General features: G+C 45.9%; 2 protein-coding genes across 2 annotated transcripts; one reads left to right on the top strand and one right to left on the bottom strand.

Annotated features, from left to right (window-relative positions):
- Window positions 1–12,956: 12,956 nt before the first annotated feature.
- birc5b (baculoviral IAP repeat containing 5b) lies at window positions 12,957–14,616 on the top strand (the record flags this gene model as incomplete). The annotated part of the gene is made up of 4 exons (XM_080496976.1): window positions 12,957–13,082; window positions 13,583–13,692; window positions 14,334–14,451; window positions 14,527–14,616. 4 exons carry the CDS (start codon window positions 12,957–12,959, stop codon window positions 14,614–14,616), a joined length of 444 nt encoding a protein of 147 aa, XP_080353102.1.
- Window positions 14,617–21,044: 6,428 nt separating this feature from the next.
- Window positions 21,045–25,321, bottom strand: neurod4 (neuronal differentiation 4; the record flags this gene model as incomplete). Its single annotated transcript, XM_080496135.1, has 2 exons — window positions 25,211–25,321; window positions 21,045–22,160 (listed from the first exon to the last, which is right to left on the bottom strand). The coding sequence occupies exon 2, from the start codon at window positions 22,146–22,148 to the stop codon at window positions 21,045–21,047; it is 1,104 nt and encodes a 367-aa protein (XP_080352261.1). The 5' UTR covers window positions 22,149–22,160; window positions 25,211–25,321.
- Window positions 25,322–27,357: the final 2,036 nt, after the last annotated feature.

Below are 27,357 nucleotides of genomic sequence, written 5' to 3'. Positions count from 1 at the left end.
AAGGTGAGTGTAATGTTCACTGTGCACATCCCGCAATGCAATAGCTATGTCATTAAAGTGGCAGAGCGAGAGAGAGAGAGAGAGAGAGAGAGAGAGAGAGAGAGAGAGAGATCCCACCAAAAGGAATGTGAATGTTCTGCAAAACGTGACGCAATTTGAAGTTTTAAAATGTGTTGATCCCGAGAATATGGCTCTGCAGAATTATCAAGTTTCAGCGGCATTAAAGTGTTCTACTTACATCTTGGATATGCAAATAAGGCTGGGGGGGGGGGGGGGGTACTGTGCCATGCATATAAAATATCTGGCTCATTAAGGAATTATAATTACTATATCACTTTGACATAAACAAAGAGAGCAGAGCAGTCATGAAGAAAATGGGAGAGAAACTGCTGATCCGCTGAAAGACCGGCTCTCGGGTGTCGCTCTGCTCTGACCTCTGGAAGCAGGTGTGTGTGTGCGTGTGTGTGTGTGTGGGTGTGTGTGTACGTGTGTGTATGTGTGCAGACGGTTGTACAGAGGGGGTTTGGAGCGCGGGGTGAATGGAATGAGCAATAGCTATGCAGACAGGTCAGCGGAGAGACAGACTTTATGAAGACAGATGAGGCCGGAGCGGGGGACACGGACACAAAGACAAAGAGACAGATAGACTGCAGTGGCCCTCAGCTCACGAGGTCGGCCCTGATTCAAACAGACATGACAGATGAGACATTGAACAACACCCAAACCTGAACTGATCGTGACACGACATAACCCCACCCGTCTAAACTTGGAGAAAACAAAATAATAAGTCCATTTTTTTTTCCCTCCAGATATGCTTGTCAGATGATACCGTCGGTGACAGGAGACCGATGTTATGCAGTTCAAAGTGTATTCTATACCACGAGCTCCCTCCGGGCATGTGGGACCTGAAACGGTCTGAGCTTTCGTTTCTTTTTCATTTTTGGGGGGATTTTTCTTTTCTTTTTTTTTGCAACATTGCAGGTGAACACAATGACGCCACAGTCAATCGAGAAGCTCCACATCAACAGGAGCCCAGTGATCATGTTCTCCATTAGCTTTCCATTGTTCGCTTTCAGCTTCTCTCTGTTCTCTGTCCAAAGACACACAGTCACACTTCAACACACAACCACACACACACAGCAGCAGCAGCACCATACCAATAGGATGGTGCAGAGCCCATGTCAGGCAGACAGTGTTGCTGGCCGCCCGTGGCAGTGTATAAAGCACACAAATCCACGCCATTATCAGCGTCAGGACTGTCAACGCTATCGCAGCAGCCAAAGTCCCCTGCCAAGGCCGCTCAGTGCCTGCAAAGCTCCTTACTATAGAACTGTGAATACACCGTCAAGCACAGAGCAGCAGTGGTAAAGGTTGTTTGCTTCAAGGTCAAAGAAAACAAAGGGAAACACTTATGGCTATACAGACACAGCAGGGGGGGAGAGAGTTTGTGGTTAGCATACATTGAGTGCATGTGTATTTCAGAGATTTCTTTTTTTTTTTTCCCCAAGACCACATTTTTATATAAATGTTCATCTCCATTTGGAAGCGGTTTTGTTATCAGAGACGTGCAGATTTTCTTTTATCACGAGGTGAATCGCTGAAATTTGCTGATTACAGGTCGAGCTCCATCAGCTCCAAGAATTGTAAAGGTCATTACAATGACATTACCCTTTCCAGAGGAGGCAAAGCAAGAAATGTCAAATCACTCAGTAGCCACATCATCATGCAAAACAGAGCTGAACGTTAGCAGCTGGAGAAGCCTCAGTCTTGACACAGAAATAATGGAAGATACTTGTCTCATTGTCAACATGAAGGAGAAGCCCCGGTTTGCATTTTTGCCATTTGTGAGTAATTTAGCAAACTCGTAAAAAAATCCAAACAATACAGATTTTTAAGCTACAGTTTATGACCACTGTTTAAACACCATTTGGTTTGCTGTGAAAATAAACATTTTGAGTGTGTCTGTGTTTGCAGAGGCAAAAATGCACACAACAACTGAGGCTACATTCCATGTTTTATTACTTCTACTGCAACTTTAGAGCCCATTCGTTAAAATAAAGGCAGTGTAATAACTGTCCTGAACTCCAGCCACTGGGCACGTCTGCCGGCTGTTTGCTCGAAGAGGTAATGCTGGTGTTAACATGTCCTGGCCAAATATCATTTACGGGAGCTGCTACCACCTGCAACCCGATCAAGACAGTACTTGTCTCACAGTAACACGAGGCCAAAGCCAGATAATTCTACTTCTGACCAGCTGCAGGAACTTGAACATAGCCCATGAGGCCTACGCAGTAAACACACACACACACACACAAAGTAAATCCTCAAAGTAAGACAAAAATATTTATTACGAGCCGGGGAGAGAGATGAAGAAGTTCTTCATTTAATGCTCATACGGACAGATGGGAAGTTTACCGACTTGCTCGGAGCCTTTTCGCTCACAGGTATACATACTGCACAGTGCGCACACTTCAAGAGACGACATGACTCCCTATAATCATTAAAGATGTCTGCCCCGAAAAAAAGAAGGGAAAAAAAAAAAAAAACCCAAAAAAAACATGCCTGCCGGGAGGGCAGAGGAGCAGAGCTGCGCCTGAATCAGCCCAGGCATGCGTTAAAATAAAGTGGCCTCTCCGGCAAAGAGCACATAGCAACACACACACACACACACACACACACACACACACACAGACACAGACACACACACACACACACACACACACACACACACACACACACACACACACACACACACACACACACCCACAGTCACACACTGACACGGCCGTAAACACTCCAGAACACTTTCATTTGCTGACAGAATCTGCATTGCTAAATAAACACGTCGATATTCTTCCGGTGTAATTCTTCCTGGAGCGCCGCGGCGGACTTGTAGTGTGTGGCGAGCCCCCCCGTCTTCCTGTACTGTGTGGCGCACGCAGACCCACACAGGAGCCCCCTCTCTCGCAGACATGGCCACTATGAGACCAGCATACTAAAGAAGAAGGCACTGGCTGACTCAGAACACAGCAACGGGCCATAACTGGAAGCTGCACGGTCCCACGGGCCCCAGTGTGTCTTTTAAAACGGCGTTCCCTTGACCCCGCTCGCTGGCGCTTTGGAAGGGGGCGCCGTGAAGGCAGATGAGCAAGGCTGGATTCCGTCAGTGAGATGAAAGTGTTTTTTTTTGTCACTTCGTCTCTTGTGGCAGAACACGAGGATGATGGAGCGTGGTCATGTGACCAAACAGTAATGATACAGTCCCGCTCCCAAAACACTTTGACCTTCCCCTGTCATCACTCACACCTGCCACATTAATGCCTCACTATTATCGTAATTACAAGCGCCAACCACGATTTACAGGCTCGGTATTGACAGATGTCTGCGCGGAGTGGGGAACCGAGCCGGTGCACAATGTCAACCGAGAGCCGGCGGCGGCCAAGTCTGAGGAGGGATTAGTGATACAACATCATGACTGACCTCTTCAGAAGCACATGCACCAAAAAAAAAAAAAAGAAAGAAGAAGAAGAAGAAGAAGAAGCAACAAACTCACCCAGAATCATCCTGTGCGTTGCCTGTGGTGTCCCTGGGTGGAAAAGTGCTCCCTCGCTGGCCCCCCACCCCCCCCACCCCCCACCGTCTCTCCTGATCTCGCCAAGGGGACAATGGCTCCAAAACGTTTTGGCTTTTTTTCAGAGTTCCTCTCCACTCTCCAGAAAGAGGCAACTCAGAGAGGCAGCGCTGGATGTGAGGAGGGACTGCTGCTGCTGCTGCACATGCCGTCTCCTGCACTCACCCTCTCCAGGTGAAAAACTGAGTGTGTGAGAGAGAGGGAGAGAGAGAGAGAGGGGAGGTGTGTGTGTGAGGAAGAGGAGGAGGGGGGGGTTCCAGTGTTTCTGCAGTGGTGGCTCAGGTAAGCCTGGGGACAGTTTAGAGATGGTGAGTATCAGAGGGGAGAAAGAGAGAAGAGAGAGAGAGAGAGAGGTAGGAGGGGAGGGGGGAGCTAAAGTGTGATGGCCAATCACAGGAGGAGACTACACAGCCAAGATCTTCTTCTCCACAGCAGGCGGGAGAAATTGCTGTGGTCTCCAACAAACAGCTGACAAGCCGGTGCCTCTCGACTGCATCGATTCACGAGGAGCTTCAGACGGAAGGTCGTCACTGTGCTGCAAAGTCGCTTCTGCTTTGGTTTGTTTCTGGAAAATACACACTCCCTCTCTCTCTCTCTCTCTCTCTCCCCCTCTCTGCTTCTTGTTTTTGGGGTTGGGTATAACCTAAAGGCACCTTACATGCCTCTGCTCTGATTGGTGGCAGCCTCGGCCAATAGGAACAGCGGCAGAGACTTGTCATCATGCAGAGTGGTGGTCATGAAGGAGAGACAGCGCTTGACTGAAAATGCCGTCTCTCTCTCTTTCTCTCTCTCTCTCCTTCTCTCGCTCTAAATACCATTTCTCCCTTTCATTTTCCACATTCTCCACACCCATCGCCCTCCATAACCGAGAGCACGATTTGCCACATCTGTTTAGTGTACTTGTTGTTTATTACACTCTCTCCTCTGTCCTTTGACTCCATGTGTATGAGGACCTGTTAGAGGACTAACCCTTCATCTGTGTCGCTCTTCTTTTTTTTCTCCCTCCCCTTAACTTGCCCAAGCAGGGTTACGCATCTTACCAACCTCTGTGTTTTTGTCTTTGGGGAGGGGGGGGGGGGGGGGGGGGGTTGCAAAAAAAAAAGAGAAAGATACTGGAATTCACACCAGGGGAAGGCATTCCAAAAAAACCAAAACTGAGATGGAATAGTAGGCGACAGCGCGGAGGAAGCATGAGAAGGAGTGGGGGGGGGGGGGAGTGGGCAGATTAAACTAAACACAAACTGACAGAGCGATGAGGACGACGTGGACTGACAAGAAGAGACGACCAGAAGGAAGGAGCACGGAGACAAAGAGCCGGACGCAGGAGATCTGCAGCACGGGGGAACAAAACACAGCCACTAATTGAAGAGGAGCTTCACAGCCAGCTTCTCGTTGGTCCACTTCCTCCACACCGAGAAGACACTCAAAACAATCTCTCTCTCTCTCTCGCTCTTCTCAGAGACGAATCACAGGATAGCTACAGAAACGTTTTGAAAAAAATCACACAACCGCGATGTCACTGAGAAGCTCGGCGCTTTAAGAGGAGGCTTAACGAATCTGACAAAAATTAATCCCCCGGGGCGGGCAGTGCTTGCAAACAGACAGACGTGAACACGTGAGCCGCAGAGAACGCCGCCTGATGTTCATGGTTTCTCCTGTTGTCCTAACCCGCCCCCCCCCCCCCCCCCCCAGCCCCCCCCATCCTCCCATCCACCCCTCTCTATCTCTACCCCCGCCACCCTTCTCACGCTCTCAGGCTGAGGCTGTGAGTCACAGGGTGTTGGAGTGAATACTAAGGAGGCTGGCTGACACCTCCGATACCTCACAGCACCGCAGCTCCACCGCATGCGTCTTAAAGCGGATGTATGTAAACACTGGCAGACTTTAGGGCCGCAAACACAAAACAGCTTCTCTCCCCCACACACACACACTGTAAATTAAGGTCAAGCGCGCCCGACTTAAAAAAAAAAAAACCCGCCGGTGTTGTTGCACATCCGGCTGCACTCGACAACAAACAAACAAACAAGCGATTTTGTATGTGGAAACCTGCCGCGCAAGCAGATAACTGCAGTAACATACAGGGGTGAGACTGATGGGGAACCAAGAAGGGACCAAACGGACCGGGTTAAAAGAGGAATATGAGCGCATGGGTTTCTCAGCTCAACCGTACAAACACACACAAGCGTCTGCAGGAAATGGACCGAGCGCCAAGAATATTAGTTTTTTTGAAGACGATCCGGCTCGCTGCCGGAGCTCCAGTTATTATCAATACGGCTGTGTGTGCAGGACGCTCACTGGCTATCTGTGTGTGTTTGTGTCAGCAAAAGAGCCGAGATAGGGTTTCCTCATTAGTTGTGTTGGTATCAATAATTCAGAGTCAGTCCTTGTTGGCGTTCAATGGTCCGAGTGCTAATGTGCTGTCGGGCCAACAGGGGGGGGGGCCCGGGCCCCAGCGCCACTTTAATGGATGTCACGATGAGAGGGTGAAATAAGAGCGTGGGGATCCAGTGTCATCCAGAGGCGGGGAGGAGGGAGAGGCAGAGGGGACAGGGGGAAGGTGAATTCCCTCAGGGGGGGGGAGGACAGATGGCATTAAGGGTCAGGTATGTGGACGAAGAAGTGACGGAAAGAAATGGTTCTAAACGGAACACCTGTGGATGTGACGGCACCGTGGCACGTGCACGACGCGGCCGCCACGGACCAATACAGCCGAATGAGAGTCGGCACTTCAGTGCATTACGAACTGTTAAAGCAATGAGTTAAAGTAATCGGCTTTTAACGCCCTTTGAATATGATCATTATATATTTATTGCTCGGAATTGTCTGTACAGCTCAGTCAATACGGCGCCATCTGTCAGCCTCATTAAGATTATTTGGTTTTGAGCTCATTCATCTCCAACTTCTTAACTTTCGGGCAGCTGCTGGAGAACAGAATAGTAAATATAACATACATTATCTCCGGACTCTTAAAAAGACATTTATAAAATCAAATGATACATCTGAAGGTGGTTGTAGCTACAGCTTTAACCAGGAAGAAAAAAAAAAAAGTAAAATTCACTCGGTGACTTCCAGATTTGAACACAAAACATTAAACCCACCAGCGGAACAGGAAGTGGGGTTCAGGTTTTAGCGGCTTTTGCAGAGTTTGCATGTTCTTTTGGTTTCTCGGTGTCCCACGGGTATAAACTGTGTGTTTGCTGTGTGATGGATGAGCTCCCCGTCCGGGGGGGCATCCTGGATTCGGCTCCAGCTCCCCTCGACCTTCAGATCTATAAAGCTGCAGTGATTGATCGGGATTGTTTCCCCTCACAATTGATCATTCATTCATTCATTATTCATGTTTGCACATTAGGCAAACCTCTCTATTTTTTGATGCATTTAAATCAGTTGTCTAAAAAATAAAAAAAAATAAAAAAAAACATGTTATGATTAGTAAAAACTAACAAATTGTTTAAAACTGCATCTACTGATCAATTGAATGAGTGTGGCTGGAGGATGCTCAAGATGTGATAATGTAGTGAATAACACAACAATAACCAAAAGGTTTGTTTTTCATTTCTTACAGGTTTCCGATTTGTTTAATGGATTTTTATTTCCACGTGTATTATCCATTGTCTTCTATTTTGTTGTCACTTTCAGCAGATGGTGGTGAGTTTATAGAAGTTAACCCATCACCCATCACAAGTTGTTGTTGTTTTTTAGCTTACGAAGGCATTTTGTTTACCCACAGTCACCGCACACACTGAGAATGTGACTTAAACCTCGTTTTAAATCCCACATATCCAACTCATCCATCAGATTAAACTGAGCAGAGTCCTGACATTGTGGCTTAAAAGAAAACAGTTAATACCTGAATGGATGAGTAACATTTGAAAACCACTTATTCCCAAGTAAGCTGGGATCCCACAGTGCACTGGGGCAGAGCAGGAACGATGACGATATTTAATCTGTGCTGCCCTCTGTCGGTGGTACACCGTCAACGCAGGACTAATGCAGACAGACTCCAGACATCAGCAGAGTTCCATCCTGTAAAATGATCCCGTGTAAAGTGAGAGGGTGATATGTTACCAGAGCCGTGTCAACACACAGAGGGGTAAATAAGGGGACCCGACCGACAGGAAGCACAGCTGGTTGCAGTATTGATGGCCAACCGAACTGAAACTGATCCAGCGGGCTGAAGCAGAACGCTATTTATACAGCGTGTGTGGACAAAGAGGCAAATATCCCTCGGTTTTACCTGCAAAGTACAGCGGGTCAAATGTGCAAGAGAGAGAGAGAGAGATTTAAGGCATGTGGAAGAAAGCGCATCAAACTCAATGGTTGAAATAATGCTGGGATCTCCGTCCCCGCGGGGGGAGGGGGGGGGGGGGGGGGAAACGCACAGTAAATTCTGCACCGGCTGAAAATTTGTCATGCAGCCCCGTAACTCACTTCCTCACAAACAGCTCAAGAAGAGCGTGGTGTCAAAAAGCCACTTCCGAGTGATCATAAATTCTCACTCATGTTTCACGGGCCTTGGGGCTTTGTGACTTTCCAGAATTGTTCAGTTGTGGCCCGTTCTCCTCCTCCTCCTCCTCCTCCTCCTCCTCCTCCTCCTCCGGTGTTTTTACTCCCTCGGCGAGGCGGAAAAATGTCCGTCGACACCGAGGTCATACTTCCGCGCCGTGGGCGTCTTCTGCCACTGCGGTGGTGAATTTAGAGGCCGTCCACGAGGGTCAGAGGTCAGCCGGTCGGCCACGCCACAGGCGTCAGCATACCGTGCAAAGCTAGGAAATACATATATATATATATATATATATATATATATATATATATATATATACGTTATCTCCACTGCAATTTCACTCCCCCGATACGAATAACCGACTGACATGCTTTCTGTGAAATATAAACAACAACATAAGTCCTCTGCTTTCCCCTTCCGAGCCCCCAGGACGACATACGAGAGACGATCCTCTCACTAAATATAGACGATCGATTGGGTGTGGACGTGTGCAGGAAACGCAGTTCAGCATGTTTCTTATATTCATGTTTTTTTGTTTTGTTTTTACGCTAAACAAGTAAATAATGCAGGATGTTCTGTTTGGATGGTTGGAAATAAGAGTGGGAGTTTTAAGAAACGACAGTGTGAACTGAGCAAAAACAAACAAACAAAAAAAAGTCAAAAAGTCCAAATATGTCATTCCGGAGCTTTATGAAGCAAAAATAAAAGATTTTTTTTTTTATTTAACTCTCAAAATTGTGTTTTCTTTTTTATTTAAGGAGAACGCTTGATGTTGTAACTCTTCATTTAACTTAACAAATATCAATTCAATCGTTTGCTTTATCTTGAATTTCCCCGATTCTGATCATCTCGTAAGTTTTGGCGTTCCTCACCTTGTTTGAGCGCCAAGCCTTTAATACGCCTCGCAAAGATTTAGTCGTTTTTTTTTTTTTATCTGTCATTAAACACTTTACTATGTGTTCCATTGCATTTCTCTACGCAAGGATATCAAACCGTTTAAAACCGTTCGCGGATGAATTGTGTCAATAAAGTGTCACAGACACGGACGAAGAGGGAAGAGCTGGAGGGTGTGTGTGTGTGTGTGTGTGTGTGTGTGTGTGTGTGTGTGTGTGTGTGTGTGTGCACAGGTGGGTGTGGCTGCGCGGTGAATCCACACCGCCGGCCCTCGGAGATGGAGAATGTCGATGTTGACCGTCACACTCGCACGTCCCTGTCATCTGGACCCCAGCGCCAGAGGACAGGCCGTCTTCTCTCATCCGGCTGATCTCAGATCAGAACCTTTGTCCTCCCATCTTCTGCCGTTCTCCTCCGAATCGACGCCAGGGCGGCGTTTCCCCGACTCCCATTTCAATTTAACAAGTTGTTGCGGTAAAGGACTTTCAGTTAAAGCAAAATTGTACATTTGATCAAACGTACGTACGTGTGTTTAAGACAACAATAAACAAAAAGTAGCAAAAGAAGCATCAAGAGAGCAAAGAACAAACACAAGAAAACTTCACACAGACAGAACTGGGTTCTATTTCTAAAATGAAGCCACAGTGACACACCAGCAGTAGAGGGTTACGAGTTAGAACTTACCTGTGCTCCACATTTACCGCCTCTTTTCCCGCTACTTCAACTTATTTGAGTCCACTCTTCCACCCTAATGAAGCACAACAGCAGAAAGGGGTGTTAAATCCTCCGGCTTCGAGCTCGACTGGTGAAAGCAAAATTGATAAATCAAAAAAAATGTTAAAAAAAGAAATCCAAGTGCCAGGACGGTAAACGTCTACAGTAGCAATGGAAAGATCAGGGCTGCACACACGTTGGCACTCTCACCTCCCCTCCGGCCTCCCGACATCCAGTCTCCTCCCTCTCTCGTCCTCTCTCTCTCTCTCTCTCTCTCTCTCTCTCTCTCTCTCTCTCAGCCTCGTGTGAAAACAAAAAAAGGCCGAGCAGGATATTCCACCAGCTCATCTCGGCACACCTTAATAAGCCAGGAGAAAGAGGACGGAGCTGCCGAGGCCCGGAGACGGAGAAAGTGAGTCAACACGAAGGTGAAGGCGCGAGGAGGCGAGAAAGAATGACAGCGAAGATCCGCCAAATAAAAAGAAAAAAAAAAAAAAAAAAGATTTGAGATGCAACACGTTGAGTCGACTGACGCCTGCAAGCAATGTTGGAAAAAGTGGAGAGAAACTGCGAAAAGGCCTGAACGTACGGGGGGAATTCTAAGTGACAACAGTAACACACACGTGCAGAAATTCAGAGGTGAATGCGACTCGGCCGTCATACAGGAGGATTAACTGCTCGCACCTCCGGTCCAGGTCCAGGTCCAGGTCCAGGCCCAGGTCCAGGTCCAGGTCCAGGTCCAGGTCGCTGCAGGAATGAAGCCCCGGCACCCATATTAGAGTCAAACAGTTTAAAAAAAAAAAAAAAAACCTCAGTGGGGAAAAGGCACGGCAGTTTGACCTCGTCAGCACATTTCAGCTCCCGTGAAGCTGCAGGGTCGAGTTACTGAGACACACTGAAGCAGTCGAGGTCACAAACCATTAAACTCGACTTCCGGCTTCCTCACTATTGTGTCTCGTTTACATTTGACGTGACACTTTTTTTTTTTCGCAACGTGAAATATTAATTGAATCATTCATTAGACTCTTAAGCTTAAAAGAAAATATCACCGTCGTCCTCAGTTTCTTCAATAATCGTGAACCAGATTGGACTGAAATGTTATTAAGAACATGTGAGTTTTATGAGTTTATTAAATTCGTAAATTTACTGTTCTGTATGAAACCAGAACTGATATATCAGATTTTGCAATTTGGCATCAGGGGGACAAAAAATTTGACAAATGGTAATTTGTCACGTGCACACAGTGCTCTCACTGCAAACTAAATGTGTAAATGCTTTAAGACAAAATAAGAACTTCAAAATCAGGTAAATGTGGACGTTGTTAAACATGGATTCACTTAAAGTTACTCGGTTTAACTTATGGTTTCACGAGCTTTTGAAAGCCGCAGCGTAATTGACTTTCCAAGCTTTGGGTTTCCTCGTGGTAACATGAGCATGTATTTTTAAAGTCACAGCTTTTATTTTGGTGCTCTTCTAATGGCACAGGAAGTGTGGACCTGTACTAAAAAAAAAAACCTCTGAAAATTCATGTGAAGGAAGAGAAATGCTGTTTATTTCATAATTATCCATCTTCTGAATGTTTATTTTATCTTTTCAATATTCTATTTTACTTCATATTACTTGAATCTTGTTTGCCTTTAAACTGTTTTTACTCTGTTGATGTTTCACCTTTACGTCCAACTATTCCACAAGTTGCTCAGTGGTATTTTCATTAGAACTCTCTTTTCATGACTCAATTTGCCTGTTTTATTTCACCTTTTTATTAGACCGTTTACCTTTCAATGGTCAGCAAACTGATAGCGTTTCAAATCGAATGTTCAATCCAAGTCAAGTCTGATTGATGGATTTGTTCATTAAAAAATAATTGTGAGCCGTGTCCCACAGAGCAGACATAAATCAACTTTTGACTGCAATTGAGGTCCTTTTTGAGCTTTTTATGAATTACGATATAATAAAACTATCAGATTCAGGTGTATTGGAGCAGATATAACAAATCTAAAATCAAATATTGAATATCTAAAACATGCAGCACAGGGCTGGATGCCACTGTTGACTTTTGTCTTTTTAATCTTTCATTCATTGCGGATTAGACAGTGTGGGTACATCTCATAATACAGTAGCAATCAACCAAAGCTATTAAAAAAATACTTTCTTTACCATGTTGTACATATCCAGGAAAATCCCAAAATAAACACACAGGTTTTAAACGAAATTTGAAGTAATCTGCTAATTGAAAATAGTATTATATATGATTGTCCTTCATAAGAGAGGAGGAACTCTGTACAGAAAAGAAACATAATTCACATCCAAACACACAAGCCTTCATGAAGAATATGAGAGATATGCTACTGGATGGATGGATGGATGGATGGATGGATGGATGGATGGATGGATGGATGGATGGATATCTAAAATGCTATAACTCTGTTTAACCACTAAGTAGCGCCAAAGCTGAAGTGTTGTATTAAAATATCCTGGCCAAACATCTAATATCCAACAGTTTTTCATTCTAATCTGTAACAAGCTATGTAAAGTGGAAAACAGCTGGAATTCTGAAAAGAAACTTGAAGTTATTTTCTGTGGATTAATGCATAAAAACTGAGAAAAATAAGTTCAGAAACTCAATAAAAATAAGGTAAAGAAGAAATCTGATAGTAAATAACTATTATTTAAAGGTAGTATGTATTTCCAATATCTATAAAACGCAATAAGGGAAAAATAAGTTTAAAATAAGAAATGTAAGTTTCATTACAGGCCAATCACTTTTTTCAATATCTCTGTTTCCTGTTAATGGGAAATTAAGTTTTACAATTAAATTGTGTTGTCTGGCAGAGCGAAAGGGTCTTTGAGTGTCCAGAAAAGCACTATATAAAACCAATACATTATTATTATTATTATTGATCCCCTGGCGTGTTTTTCACGCACGTGGCCACAAAGCAGCTGCGCAATCGGTTTATATTCCGGTTCTTTTCACCGCATTACGTCACTAAACAGTCCGATCGAGGGTCAATCTTCAGCCCAGCCTGCCTCTGCTTTACCTGATTGGATCTCTCTGATCATCTTCATCGATCTCTCCTGCCCACCGTCAGAGCACGTGCACGCGACGTCACTGGAACCTCCGGAAACGCGCGAGGCGATTGCATCCACGCGCAATTGCGCACGTATTCCTGCGCGCCGGAGTTTTTTGGGGTTTTTTATTTTTGTTGTGAGGCCATGGCGACTTTCGACTTACTTAAAAGAAGATTTAAGTCATTTGACAACATGTACAACTTCGAGCTGCGCGAGCAAAGCTTCGTGGACTGGCCGTTCAGGGAGCAGTGCAACTGCACACCTGAGAAGGTAAGACGCTCCTGATTGGTCCAAACTTTGTACCACATTTCACCACAATCCCTCTGGTCTGATCGAGGGTTGTTTTATTTTTTTTTTATTTGTGAGTCACTTTAAATGGAGACTGGATCTAATAAACATACATCAACTTTAATTTAAAAAAAAAAAACCCAAGTAATTCTGTGTATCTGACGTGAGCCTTATCACGAGACAGGCGCACCTCCGGGGCTGCCACGGTTTATGATTTACAGTTCAGCAGCTGCCAGGTTCAGTTTCGTCACGCTCCCATCCCAACTCCAGTCTGATCATGATGGATGGGCTGCTGACAGTCCACCAGTTAAGTAACACCCGAGGCCATATTACCAGCTATGAACCCCCCTCTAGGAACCAAAAACAAGACCGTCCTCCAACTTTAAACCATTGAGTCGTGAACAAATTAAAATGACTTGATGTGGCGCTTCTGTTTTCATTTGTAATTTCCTCCAACCCTGACGTGTGCCTCGTCCTCACAGATGGCCACGGCCGGGTTTGTCCACTGCCCCAGTGACAACGAGCCAGACGTGGCCTGCTGCTTCTTCTGTCTGATCGAGCTGGAAGGCTGGGAGCCGGACGACGACCCCTGGTAAGAGACGGATGTCTTCTGTTTCCTCTCCCACCCACGACCAGAAGGGCAGATTCACGTGGTCTCGCTTGGTTTCTTTGCAAACTGAAGTGAATTTTGGAACGATTCCTCGTATTGGACTCAAATTTCACAGCCACATCAAGACAATAACAATATGAGTTTACCCCCGTCTGGAAGTATTAAAAGCTTTCTGATCGAACAAGATTCGGGGAAACACTCGTACATTTATTTTTAGCAGGCCGGAATATTTCAAAATCTTCCTCTATAAAGCTTTCGAACCGTCTCCTGCCTACAAGCATCTCAGATTTATGGGCATAACATGAAACATCCAGTTCACTGAAGTTCACTGAATCTTCCCCGAGTCACAAGAAATGAGGTGAAGCAGCTTTTAGTTCCTACCCTCCTCACCTGTGGAACAAACTTCCTGCCGACACACCTTTTAGAATCACAGCTTAAAACATTATTATTTGATCAGGCTTTCCTTTTTACACTTGAAAATGTACCTATTTTACTGTCTTTATTTTAATTAAGCTATACGTTTCTTATTCACTTTGTTTTAATGTATTCCTTTGTAAATTGCCTCGTGTCTGAATACTGCCCTGGAAACACACTTGTTGTGAACAAATGTGTGGTCTGGCCAGGTTTGAGCATGAGAAACGCTCCCCCAACTGTGGCTTCTTAAACATGAAGACAGACTTCCGGTCGCTCACTGTGGCTCAGTTTTTTAACATGGAACGAGAGAGGCTGAAGGTCTACCAAGTACGTATCCTGTTCGATACATGCAAGCGTTTGCAGGAGTACTTTTTATCCTTATTTTGTTTTGTTTTTCTGCAGAGAAAAGTTTGTCATCAGAAGATGGCCTACATGCGAGACGGCATCGACCAAACGTTAGTGAGCCTCAAGTCACAGCTGGACTCTATTTGAGGCTCTTTTAAAAAAATCCTAATTCCATTTTTATTGTTTTCACATCTTGACAGAGCGACATTTTCTTTTCTTTCTTTCTTTCTTTCTTTATTTTTCTTAAAAAAAAACAAAGTTTAGTGGACTATGACATGTTTTGTGTTGCAGTTCCGTCCTTTGGCCACTAGATGGTGCCTTTGCACCGGAGCTGTAGTTTCCCACCCCCCTTCACGTCACAGGCGCACTTTGTGGAATTCCCACTTATTCTCCGTCAAAACCTGCTCGTTTGCCAAATGAAATGAAAGCCCACATTCAGCAGGATTACAATGTGCGCTATATTCCCCTCTTTTCAAACCAAATACTTACCATTTTCCAGAACGTGCCACCACCTCTACCAGCCCTTTTCAGACCTTGACCCTGGACAGATGGCCTGAAGCCCCTCCTTTTCACCGCCAACTGTTGCCCCAGTAACATCTGTTACATATAGAGGGACAGTGTGCACTGACAGAGGGCCTGCCAGGACACTTGTCTCAAGAAATCTCAAGAAATACTGCAGGGTGATGCAGCCGAGGAAAATCTGCTAATGCAACAAGCGCCGGTTTAGTCACACTCTAATAATGAGCTTTTTATCCAAAGAACAACGTTTTTTAATCACTTTGTGTTTGCAGAAGTTGGCGTGAAGTCTGCAAATTTGAGTTTATTTGCTGTGGATCAGGGGAGTCAAGCATGAGGCTGCGATCCGGGAAACATCCAAGCATATTTAAAAAAAAATAAATAAATACAAAATTCCAATAAAATCATTGAGTTTAACAATTTGTAACGATGAATGTGTTTTGTTTTTTTTAAACATTCAAAAGGCTGCAAAATGCAAAAACTACCAGTTCTCACTGAATTTTGTTCCAGAAAGTATCATTAAAATTAGCTTCATGTTGAGTTTGTAGTCATATTTTGCAAAAAAACAGACTTTTTCAAAACTTCTCGACGCCACGACAAAGAAAAACCTTATTAAAATTTCAAGGTCATTAATGTTTTACCAGTCTCGGGATGATATTGGTCCGAATGTGGCTTTTGAACTAAAATGAGTGACATCGCAGATATAGACAAACGAGGTGTGTGTGTGTGTTTCTGTGTGTGTGTGTGTTTCTGATGGGAGGGTTGGCTGGGTGGATGGAGTGCAGGATTAAAAAGATGCCATCTCTTCCCCAACCTTCCTCTGTTCTGGATTAATGTCTAATGTAACACTCTGGCCACTGAGCCCAGATCAACTGCTTAATTCTCCTTTATCCGCTCACTGCAGAGCAAATTGAAGAGGGAATATTTTTAGACCAAAAAAAAAAATTAAAATACCACAAGGTGATGTAACATTTCTAATGAAACTGTAATGCCTTTGAATTTCAGGACTTTTACACAGAACATTGAATATATCCGGCATCACTAATGATTTCCTTTCAAAGGCAACAGATGTCGTTTTATTCAAAATAGTTTGTGGGTGAAAAAAAGGAGAAAAACAAATAAAATATAAGCCACTTCCTGATGAGAATATTGTTCTTCATCAGGTAAGTGGTGATTCATAAATACGCGGGTCGTAGGGAAACCGTGCACAGTAATTGCTAATGTAACTGTAAGCAGGGCTTATGCCCACATCTCGCGTCAATCCACTTATTTGTGTGTCTGATCCAGGAAATGAACAAAGGGATCGGCACGGTGCCACTTCTGTCACCGATGTGATGAGTTTATCCGTGGGAATGAGGGGAAAAACTGTCCTCATCTTACTGGATCATAGCTGAGGTAAAACCCCGGCCTTATGCTCTCCACCCCCCCCCCCCCCCTCATCCCTCCCGTTTTCTGTCGTCGTCACCATAAACCAGAATAATAAACGAATCAAGTGATTAAAATAACAGGAGTCAGTGTAACCGCTGCCGCATGTGGATTCGGTTCTTTTCAGGTCTAATTAATAGACAGTGACAAACGGGGGGGTCGGTGGGGGGGGGGGACCAGTGACCTCGGCTGCAGTTTACTAATTAATGAGTCCCTGCTAAACAAACTGTAAACACTGAGTGTAGCAGATGGACAAACGGACAGATGTTACCAACAGAAACTTTACAACCTGAGCTTTTTCCGTCAGGCCCCCATCTGTTGCTCTCGTCGCCGGTCCCTCCCTCCACCCTCCTCCAAAGCCTCTCCTCTCGCCTCGTCAGCATCCAGCATCTCCCCCCCCCTTCCTCCTCGTGAATGAGTGACATCAGCATTTATCCCCTCAGACAACCTCATTTAACCCCTTCATCATCGCGGGCCGAACGGAGCCTCCAGTCGGAGCGACCGAGACTCTTCGGCTTCGGTTGAGGTCGAAGTGAGACGAAGTTGCGTTGCCGCGGTTTCTGGGCCTCAGTTTGCGTGGCGACGGTTCACACGCGCGCCATCACAAAGGAGAGGTACACAATCCTCCTCGTTGCTTCCACTCTTTCGAGCTCCTGCTCCCTTCAGACGCCGTGGCCCTCCTGCCTTGGCTGTTTTTTTGTTGGGTTTTTTTTGTGCACTATTGGAAAAAGGACCTCCATCTGTCCCCACACTCAGCCCATTGTGGCGTCCCTATAAGCCCAGCAACTTCCACAAAGCGGTGGGCGTGCAGAGGAGGAGGAGGGTGAAGGGGGGTAAGTTAGGAGGGAGGGGGGGCGGTAAACACGACAGCATCCAGATCCCATTAGAAGCTCTTTAACTCCGACACCCACAACTCTGGGTGTGGAGGGTCCGGCCCTCGTCCTCGCGCACAACAATGTCACCCTCTGCATTCATTTCCAGAGGTAATGAACCTCCGAGTTGCCCTCTTTCCTCCCCTGCCATTTAAAAAGGTATACATTTCAAATCTCTCCGGCTTCCATGGTCGACGCGACGACTTTGCTTGAGCTGTTTCCGGAGACGGCCGGCGCGTTTGGACAGTCGCCATCGGCTCTGGACCAACTTGTCAGGAAATAAAGTTTCCTTCATCATCACGCCTTCCGTCCGTCGCGCCGGCCACCTTCATCTCCGTTGTTCTTAACCAGCCGCCGCCGCCTCCCCACAACGCCATCCTTCAATTACTGTTTTTTTTTTTTTATTTTATTTTAACCACGTCTTCTTCTTCCCTCCGTCGTCTCAGTCTTTCTTCTACCAGCTGCTCCTGTTCAGGAGTCCAGGGTGTCTTAGGATTGGGGCACAGCGACTCTCAACCTGGGCACCCAGATCCCCGAACACCCCACAGCGGTGGTGTGTGTGTGTGTGTGTGCTGAGGCCCAACAGGAGAGGGGGGGGGGGGGGTCACAGTGTTGGCCCCAGCTTAAAGGCAGTGGGATTATCGGCACACAGACACTGATTAAAGCCTTCCCAACCTCCTATGGCCCCATTAATACAATCTTAATCACAATGCTTTATCCCTCCATCTCCCTCCTATGGATCAGGACCTTTTCATTTTTGTGTGAGCCACTCTTGTTTGGCCAGTGGATTAAGTGTGCAGTACATAGAAACTAAAATAAAGTCAAATGAGGAGGGAAAAGAGAGGAAAGAGTCACACTGGTCAATATAAGCCTCCGCTAAAAGCAAACGCACCTCGGAGTTGTGACTTTTTTTTATTAACGGCAACATTTAAGTGCTGATATATCAACCTGAACTACGGAAAGGTTTGGGGATCGAATTCACGAGTGAAAGTTTCTGACTTTACTGGACGTTGAGCCGCAGGTTGTGATCATAAAGACAAGGGACACTTGAAGTTCTTGCATCATTTGAACCGTTTGTCTTCTGGGAATATCTCTTCATCTGTCCCGCGAGCGCCGGATCAAACAGCAAAACGCCGATCTTCCAGAGATCCCGGAGTGGATATACTGCAACTCCTCATCATATCCCAATCTCTGAGACTCCCTTTGTGCGTCGTAATCTTGTATCCACAGTCAATTTAGAGGGATTATATGACTCACTGGTGCTTTTTTTTTTTTTTTGGCCTCGAGAGGAAAATTCACATTTGCTGCTCTCCTCCCACTCCAACTTTTTTTTTTTACTTTTTTAAACGGCAACCAAACAGCAAAGACACAAAGAGGCTCCGTCCGAACTCTGCCAGCAGTTTCTCACAGGCCGAGCGTCTGGCCGTGTGAAGCTATGTGTCGTTCCCGTGCCGGGGCTGAACACTCAAGAGCAAAGAGGACAAACTCTGAATGAGGGACGAGGACCTCGCTCACCTCCGGTGCCCTTTACCCCCCCCCCCCCCCCCCCCCCCCACCCCCCCCCCCCCCTTCTTTTTCCAACTACACACTATTTCCCCTCTTCTCTCTCCCTCATGCTCTCACTCTCTTCTTTCTCCCTCTCTTTTTTTTACCCCCCCCCCCCCACTCAAATTGGCCCAGCTGTCCATCAGCCCCCCCGCGGTTCCCCCAGCTGTCTGCCCTCCCCGAACGAGAAGCTCAACAACAATACGGGTCGCAGGTCAAGAGAAAGAACAGGCTGCGTTCACAATAGACCAGTGGCGCCCACTAAGACAATTGTTCCCTTTTTTTTTTTCTTTTTCTTTTTCTTCTCTCTCTCTCCAGCCTCTCGCCACTGTGGCCGGGACTGGAAAAGACAAACCTTTTGGAGAGGGAGCTGAAGAGGGAGGGGGAAGTCAAGACGACAAGCTCCAAGTGCACCTTGTCCTCCTCACAATTGGAGGATAAACACACTCGTGCGCGCCCTCACAACTGCGCCGTCGCATTTCGCCACCCTCCTCTTTGTCTCGGTGGCAAAAAGCCAGCATGTCCTTTAACGCAGTTATAAAGTCAAAACAGTCGCCGTGTCGTCAGCTGAGTGATATAAACGTGTTGCGCTCACTGCTGGCGTTGGGGTGAGCCGAGCGTTTGCGTTAAATGCAAATGGACTTTGTTGAAAAACAGAAGTTTGCACCTTTTTTTTTTAAACTGCATTTTATTTGATATATTCTCGCGTTGAATAGAACATTTAGTTCGCCTCCGCGTGGTTTGGCGCTGAACGTGAAGCTCCGGGCCTTTAAACGCGTTCAGTATTTTGATAAATGACGTGGAAATGAAGTTTTTTTGCCCTGCGGCGTTTTTGGCATGAGCTGGATGGGAAAGTGGGACAATGTGGGAGAGAAAGTGAACGACTGTGACTCAGAAAAGGCCCCGTGACACATTCACCTGTTCCCCGGAGCACTTTTCCCAGGGTCCACAAGGGCCTCCCACGTGACCCGATGGAAACCCCAGAGCAAGCCCCCGGATGACATCATGACAACACACACACACACACACACACACACACACACACACACACACACACACACTAGAAGTGTTTGGGTTTTTTTTTAATAAAACAATCTGATTAGAAATGTGATAATAGAAATGGAAACAACTGAAATGTGTTTCTTTACTTATTTAAAAACCTGCAATTAAATCCTGTCAGATTACAATTAGTGGGGGCAAAAATAAAACCTGCTGAAATAGTTTGAGCTGCTTTATCTCGTATCCATTACATCATCTTGAGTTTTCTCAATACTTCAGTTTTAACATTGTTGAAAAGGAATTAAATCAGTGTTCTGAATTGTATATTGTACGTGCACTCAGGGAAGATGGCTAATTATTCAACTATATTTGAAAAAAAGGACATTTTAAAGTGAATCAACACCTAAATGATGATTATCATGATGGGATGAAGCCAAACACGTTTTACTCATAAAAACATCAAAAGACACACGGGACACATTATTACTATGGAAATAGCTTATAATATAAGAATATTTATTCAATTAAGTGCGAAACAATGAAATATTAACAGTACAGACAACAAATAACCAAAAGTACCTGAAAGACCTCAAATAAATAAATTAAATACAGAAGAGTGGCCAGTGTCTGGCAACGAACCAAAGAGACAGTGAAACAAAATCTGTGCTGAGAAAAAATATAAAACGGACAAGACATTATCAAAATAAATATTAAATACCGATATAAATAGATGCATTGTTTTTTAATGAGGATGGCATTGGCTGTAGGCTTCAGTGCACAATTTAAGCTGGATGACTTTTCCCTCGCTTTTGTTCGGTGGATATTTTCTTTCTCAATTCTGATGTTTAAATTAAAAAAACAAACAAAACAAAAAAAAACCCTGAAGTATTTCAATAATGCTTCAACATGAAAATCTGATTTGGTATACTAACTCTGCTCTTTAACAACTGAAGGGCGACACGTTGAGAGAGACTTATAATCGACATAACTAATAACAGAAAATAATAAATAAAAGGACGACGCGGGTTCATGTTGGAAATCAGGTAGATTGAGTTGACGTGAGGAGTCTTTCCCTCTCCGGGCGTTTCAGCGTACCAGGGCACTTAAAACGCGAACCGTTCAGTCTGTACGGTCGGCGCCGCGGCCGTCGTGTCTGCGTGAGTTTTCACCGGGGCTCCTGCCTCTCGGGACAGTTTCCACTCGCCGGCCCGCTCACGGTCACATGGCGCCCATGTGAGACGCGACCAGGTGAGACGGGGCGAAGGAGTCGAAGGCCACGTCCAGAGGCAGCTCGTACCGGGAAGTCTGGAAGAGTGGGTGCGCCTGAGGGCCCACCTGTAGGCCGCCGGCCGTGGGCGTCGGGTAGTGGTGGGACGAGAGGTAGTGGGCGTGGTGGCCCGGGTGCGACGTGAAGTTTCTCTCCGCCTCGTGGGGGGAGGGTTCCTGCTTCAGGGCAAAGCTGCCGCTGATGCTCAGCGGTGGGGTGAGCGGCCCGTCGTACGGCGGCGTCCCGCCGCTGCACTCGTTGGGGGAGGGGTTGTCGTACGCGGGCCCCTTGAAGCCCTTCATGTGGAGGAGGTGGGACGCCTCCATGGAGCCGTACGGGGGGCTGGGAAGACCCGGGGACGGGTAGCTGAGGGGATGGCCGGCCGCCACGCCGCCCGCTCCCCCCGGGCCGCCGCATTTCTCCTCCATCTTGTTCAGGATGGCCGGACTGGGCCCCAGCTGCAGGCAGCCGGCCACCAGGTTGCTGGTGGGTTGAGACAGGCCTTTGCACAGCATCTCCATGAAGCCGTGGCTCTCCGGGGACTGGCCGCTCTCCAGCACCTCCGACAGGGCCCAGATGTAGTTGCGCGCCAGCCGCAAGGTCTCGATCTTCGACAGCTTCTGCGTCTTGGAGTAGCAGGGCATCACCCTGCGCAGGTTGTCCAGGGCGTCGTTCAGCCCGTGCATGCGGGAGCGCTCTCTGGCGTTGGCCTTCATCCGCCGCGCGCGAAACCTCTCCTGCCTGGCTTTGGTCATCTTCTTCTTCTTAGGGCCCCTCCGTTTCGGCGCCTGCTCTCCGTTTGGTCCCACCTCTTCCTCGTCGTTCTCGTCCTCCTCCTCCTCCTCCATGTCCTCCATGTCCTCGCTGCCCAGCTCTGTGCAGGAGTGAGCGCGGCCTCCCGCGGCCAGGCCGAGTCGCCCCCTCATGTCCGGGCTCTCGTCTCCATCCTGTGAGCTTCCGTCCTCCTCCTCCTCCTCCTCCTCCTCCTCCAGCCAGGCCAGAGAGCTCACCAGATCCGTCATATCTCCAGTCTTTGCAAATGGCTTGGTCATCATTTTTATTTTAAGCTGAAGAACAACAACAAAAAAACAACTGGTCATTATCTCAATATTTTACTGCTGAAGTTCTCTAGACATTAATTCACGTTTCATCTCCTTCAATCGGACACCATAATAGCTGCACAGAGTTTGAAATTAAAAGTAACACTTGTGCCAGAGAACACATGAGGAGCGTCTTGATTTCAGCACCGCGGTGTGGACAGCTCCCAATCAACGTTGTATCAAGACGACTTGTCATGTTCTAAAAAAAAAAATGTGTTGGATTGTGATATTCTCATTATCTATATACTATATTAACGAAAGGTGGATGTTACACCAAAAAAAAGGGGGGTTGAACAGTTCCCTGCTGTTCAGGCTGTGGTCGTTTCAGAGACGCTGTCAATCTGGGACACGACGGGATTTAGTCAGCATATAAAGCTCAAAGATTAAATAGGGAACATACAAGTCAACAAATGTGGACAAACCCCGGCATATTCATAATGCAGTTGATTTCTCTTGCACGCCACAATGTTTGCATATAGGCTATATTTAGGTTTAGTGAGTTAAATGTAGACAAATTGTTTCTTAAAATTATTCTCAAGCGAAATAATTGTTATTTCAATTATCTTTTGTTATCAAATCCGTTAAAAAAGAAGAAAGCTGCCCTAATTACCCACTGCGCACTTATGCGTAAAAGTGGAACGGATTACTGGCATTTATGAATTCATAACTTGGGGCAAGCAATGCTTCAATATGTATTCTGTGGATGATTAGAAAAAAAACTGTAGAAGGCATTCACTAGAAAAACATTTTGTCACTATATAAATATATAATAGATTCTATCCAAACAGCCTGCATGTCAAAAAAAAACAAAAAACAATACATCTATACTCTGCAATGCTTGAATAAATACGCATGAAAACAAATATTATAACTGAAAACTCACCTGTTTTGACAGAGAACTGACTTTGTGCAAAAGAAAAAGAGAATCACGTCCAGAGAAGCGTTCGTTTCTCCGCGCATCTGTCGGTTTCCCAAACTCCTCCGCGCCTTCAGAGTGCCATGTGCGCACCGGGAACTTTCGTCACCAAATGGCACAACCAGCCGGATTTTTTTTTGCCTATAGCCGGGGAGGCCCCTCCCTCTGCCGCCCCACCCACCATCAACTCAGCCAAACGCGCGCGTGTCGGGCCCGTGACCACAGGTTTCACCCGGTGCATGCGTGCGGAGCACGGAGAGCGCGCGCTTGTGCGCAGAGAAGCTTCTAATTTATTCGTAAATGTGGACGCGATCTGACAGTGGCCGTCCTCGGACAACTCATGCACGGTGTTTAAACGCATCGCATCCACCACTCACACAAAGTTCAACTGTACAGATATTCACTGCTTCTTTCATCCACGGTTTTCTGGCACTTTTGCGCTTGTCTTTCACCCATCAGTCAATGTTGGACAAGCAAACTATAATGTCAGTCATCTCCCTCACCCTCAAGTCGACTTCACCTTTAGTACATTTGTGATTTGAGCTGTTCTGTGATCCAGCTGCGTTGTTATAACATCTTGTCAACTTCGACTATATTTCCTAGCATTAAGGCTGGGAGGCCACTGTTTGAGTTTTTCATGTTGATTGGAGTTCTTTAAATTAAAACAAAAAACAAAAAAAAAATCAATAGAATTGAATTGACTTGTCTCAGATTTCGGTGCATCTGTGCCACAGGTCGCAGTCTGAGTTAATATATTTTTACATTTTCACAGTCTGTGTGACGTATACAGTAACACATCTCTTCCCTGTCGGATTAATCGAAAATTCCTCTATTCTGCAGCGCTTTTGTGTGTGTTAACTACATCAATCGATTGTCGTGGCCTGGCTCTTCATTATTCGCTTGGATTATGAAATTTTCCACTTAATTAAACTCAGTGTAGGCCTTGTCTTTGCTGAGTTAAGAGACGCTCTTCCATGTATGCGCATTTCGCCTAAGTGATTTTGACAGCTTGGTGTGCAAAGAGCAGGTGTGTGCGTCGTTGCTCAGTCATTCAATTGTCTTCTTCGGTTTTTTTGGCGTCACCCTACATGCAAAGACTATCCGATTATTGAATCGATCAATACACTGATGAAGACGCAGGTACTTTATGGCCAGTTTAAGCCCGCCATGCCAATTGAATTACAGGTCTTAAAAGGATTTCGATATTTGTAAAAGTCAATGCTCTATCGTCTGTCTTGACGTTTTTGCCAAATAAAAGTCTTTTTCATGTTTATTATTTGCTTTTTGTTTGGTTCATTGTAATATTTCCTTAATCAGTTAATATGTCAGAATCGGTTTTTTTTTTATACTTCCAGAAAGTCTTCTTTTCTTGGAAGAATATTCGTGCGTCCATATTGATCGGGGTTTTTTTTGCGCAGTTTTGACAACAAATGCCACAACATAATAAACGAGCGCCGTCCTCGTGCGTGGCGAGCTGCAGCACAGCGGGGGTCTTTTGTCACCGCAGACCATTGACAGCGGAGGTCTCGCGAGTCGCACGTGCCCCCGCATTGATCCCATTGTGCGCGCGATTGCGCACAGCTGTGCTCGCGACTGAACTTTGCCAACTCCTCAGTGGGCTCTTGTTTTTTGTTTTTTTGTTTTTTGTTTTTTTTTCAGTTTACACTATATTTGCACGTCTGGGATGCAACATACACTCACGTGACTAATCGCCAACATTGCGTAAAAACAGGCACTTATCTGACGATTTATTAGACACAGCTTAACAGATGGCTGAGTGGAGGAGGCGTTGGGGGGGGGGTGGGCGTTGGGGGGGTGGGAGTGATGGGGTGTGTGGGGTGGGGGGCATCTGTTGCTTGGATGCTCAAGCGTCACTCGCTTCGGCCCCCAGAATGATGCCCTGAGCTGAAACAGTTTGAATCCACCTCAAGTAAGGAGTCTAATCAGTCCTGGTCAGAGCAGCGACCAGCAGAAGACGCAGTGGACACGGAGGAGGAAGAAGAGGGAGCCCTTTGTGTGCTTTGTGTCTGCGTGGGAGCGTGTGATTAATACCACGCGGGGCCCAAAGGTCCCCAGGTACACGCACTTCTACCCCACGAACGCATACACTCCCCGCTCCGTCCCCGGAGTGTGAGCACGGCCTCTCCACACCTGCAGCCTGCGTGGGGAATTGAAGCCTTTCAGTCTCCCACAATCCCCCCAAGGTTTCCCAAATGACTGACTGACGACCGGGAGGGGAATTCTCCTGCTCCCATTTACGCGGTAACATAGAAAGCCAACCTTCCGTGAGAGGTCACGGCGAGCACATCTGATCTGAGCCAACTTCTGTCGAGTTTGCAAGATTTTCACATGCGTATAAACATTTTTTTTTTTTAAACGAACGCGCTGTTCTCCACGAGCGGTTTGTGTTAATGCACCGACGGGGATGAACGCATGGTGCCCGTTTACACGACGACGTTGCTCGAAGCCACTGAAGCTATTTGAAAACCTTTTTTTAAATAAAAAGAAGAAGAAGCTCTGAATCCATCGCAGTGTAAACGGATGAAAACGCAACATTTTGAAAACGCTGGAAACGTCGGAAATGTTGTTACTGCGCATGACGGTGGGATATAGTTCCTCTTCTGCACATGCTCAGTACACTATAAACAATGTGTCGGGACTCCCAGTCCTCATATTCTCCAGGGACTTGGTGATTTTATTTTGACAGTCCCCGTAACGACAATCCAACTTTGTCCGTACGAACGTCCGTCTTCTCTTATTGTTAATGTTCAAAGCGAATTGTTCTCCGCTGCATGTGTGTCTGGTTTCATTACAAAAACAACTCAACAGCACCCACTAGTGGACCGACAGGAAAACTACATCAGTGATTCTGCCATTGCAGTATAAACAGACATCATTTTCAGAATGTTGTAAACGTGAGACCTTTTTTTTTTTTTTTTATGAAAATGTAAAAATGATGCGTTTTCACTTCATTTTTTCATTTCAAACATCGCTGCGTAAACAAGGTTGTACATAGAAGAGTAGAATTGGACATGAGCTATCAAAGTGCTGATGTTGCCATTATTGCGGGTAACCCCTTCCCTGAATAAAAAAAGCAAAAAGCAAAATAAAACACTGCCACAAGTGAGTTGTCTCACGCTCGCGTCCCCGGGGACCCGGAGTGGAATGGGAGGGATTGGTGCACTGTGCTGACAGATGGGTCCTTGTTCCTGTCTTTTTCTTCATCTCTATCTCTCCCTCTCCCTCTTTTGCTAAAACACAGACACACTCACGCACTCCGAGACTGCACCAACACAATAGGAATTAAATCTCCACACACATGCTCCCTGGCCCGTTCCTGAAAGCTGAGCCCCTTGTAGTGATCATAAAAGATGGAGGGAGCGTGGATTTGTGTGGCGTGCTGAGAGGGGTGGGGGGGGGGGGGGGGGGTTGATGTGGTACAGGGGGATGAGAACATGTGTAATTGTGCCAATCTAAAGCAAAAACTTTGTAAACTTTTATTTTTTTTATGTTAAATCTGCAGAACATCAAGTTTGGTTTTTTTTTAGAAAGTTGTAGGAACTATTTCATGTGCATTAGTGTTTTCCAGGTATTTAGCTGTGTGTCCAAGCATCGGATAAGAAGGGGGTTTTTTTTCTTCCAATTTTCTGTTGATTAAAGCCGAGTGTGATCACACAGCTGACTTTCCTGAGTCCTAGAAGGACAGAAATACTAAAAGAGGAATATGGATTTCCACCCCTTGGCTAAATCCTCTAGTATAAGTTGAGTTTTCCTCTGTTTTTTTGTGGTTGTTGTTTTGAATCATTTATATAAGACAATTATCTCTGTGTGCTGTTGTAGGAATGTAATCCCACATTTAACTTCAGCTCATTTGCTTTTCTTTTTCCTGGAAAAAAAGAAAGGTATGTCATGCCCGTGAAACTATAATATCAACAATTTAGAGCCTCTTGTGTCACAAAGTGAATTTGGACAAGACCTGGCAGCATTTCATCTGAGCAATATGAGCAGATTGTTTGCAGCTTATTCCTCTTCCTTTAGGCTAATGGATTTGGAAAACATTCCAGTTGAGCCGAAACGTGGCTACAGAATGGGAATCAGGCCTGAGGGCAATTCTCACTAAGTGGAGAGAGAGCCATCAAACAAAGGTGCCTGTGGTTTCATATTCAGGATACTTTACAACCTCCGTCCCAGGACATCAACAGTGTTTTTGGGTGTGCTGTGAGAGGGGGCAGGAGAGAGAGAGAGAGA

The sequence above is a fragment of the Blennius ocellaris genome, assembly GCF_963422515.1.
Source record: "Blennius ocellaris genome assembly, chromosome: 5".
NCBI classification, from domain to species: Eukaryota; Metazoa; Chordata; class Actinopteri; order Blenniiformes; family Blenniidae; genus Blennius; species Blennius ocellaris.
This window is presented reverse-complemented; position numbering and strand designations above follow the sequence as displayed.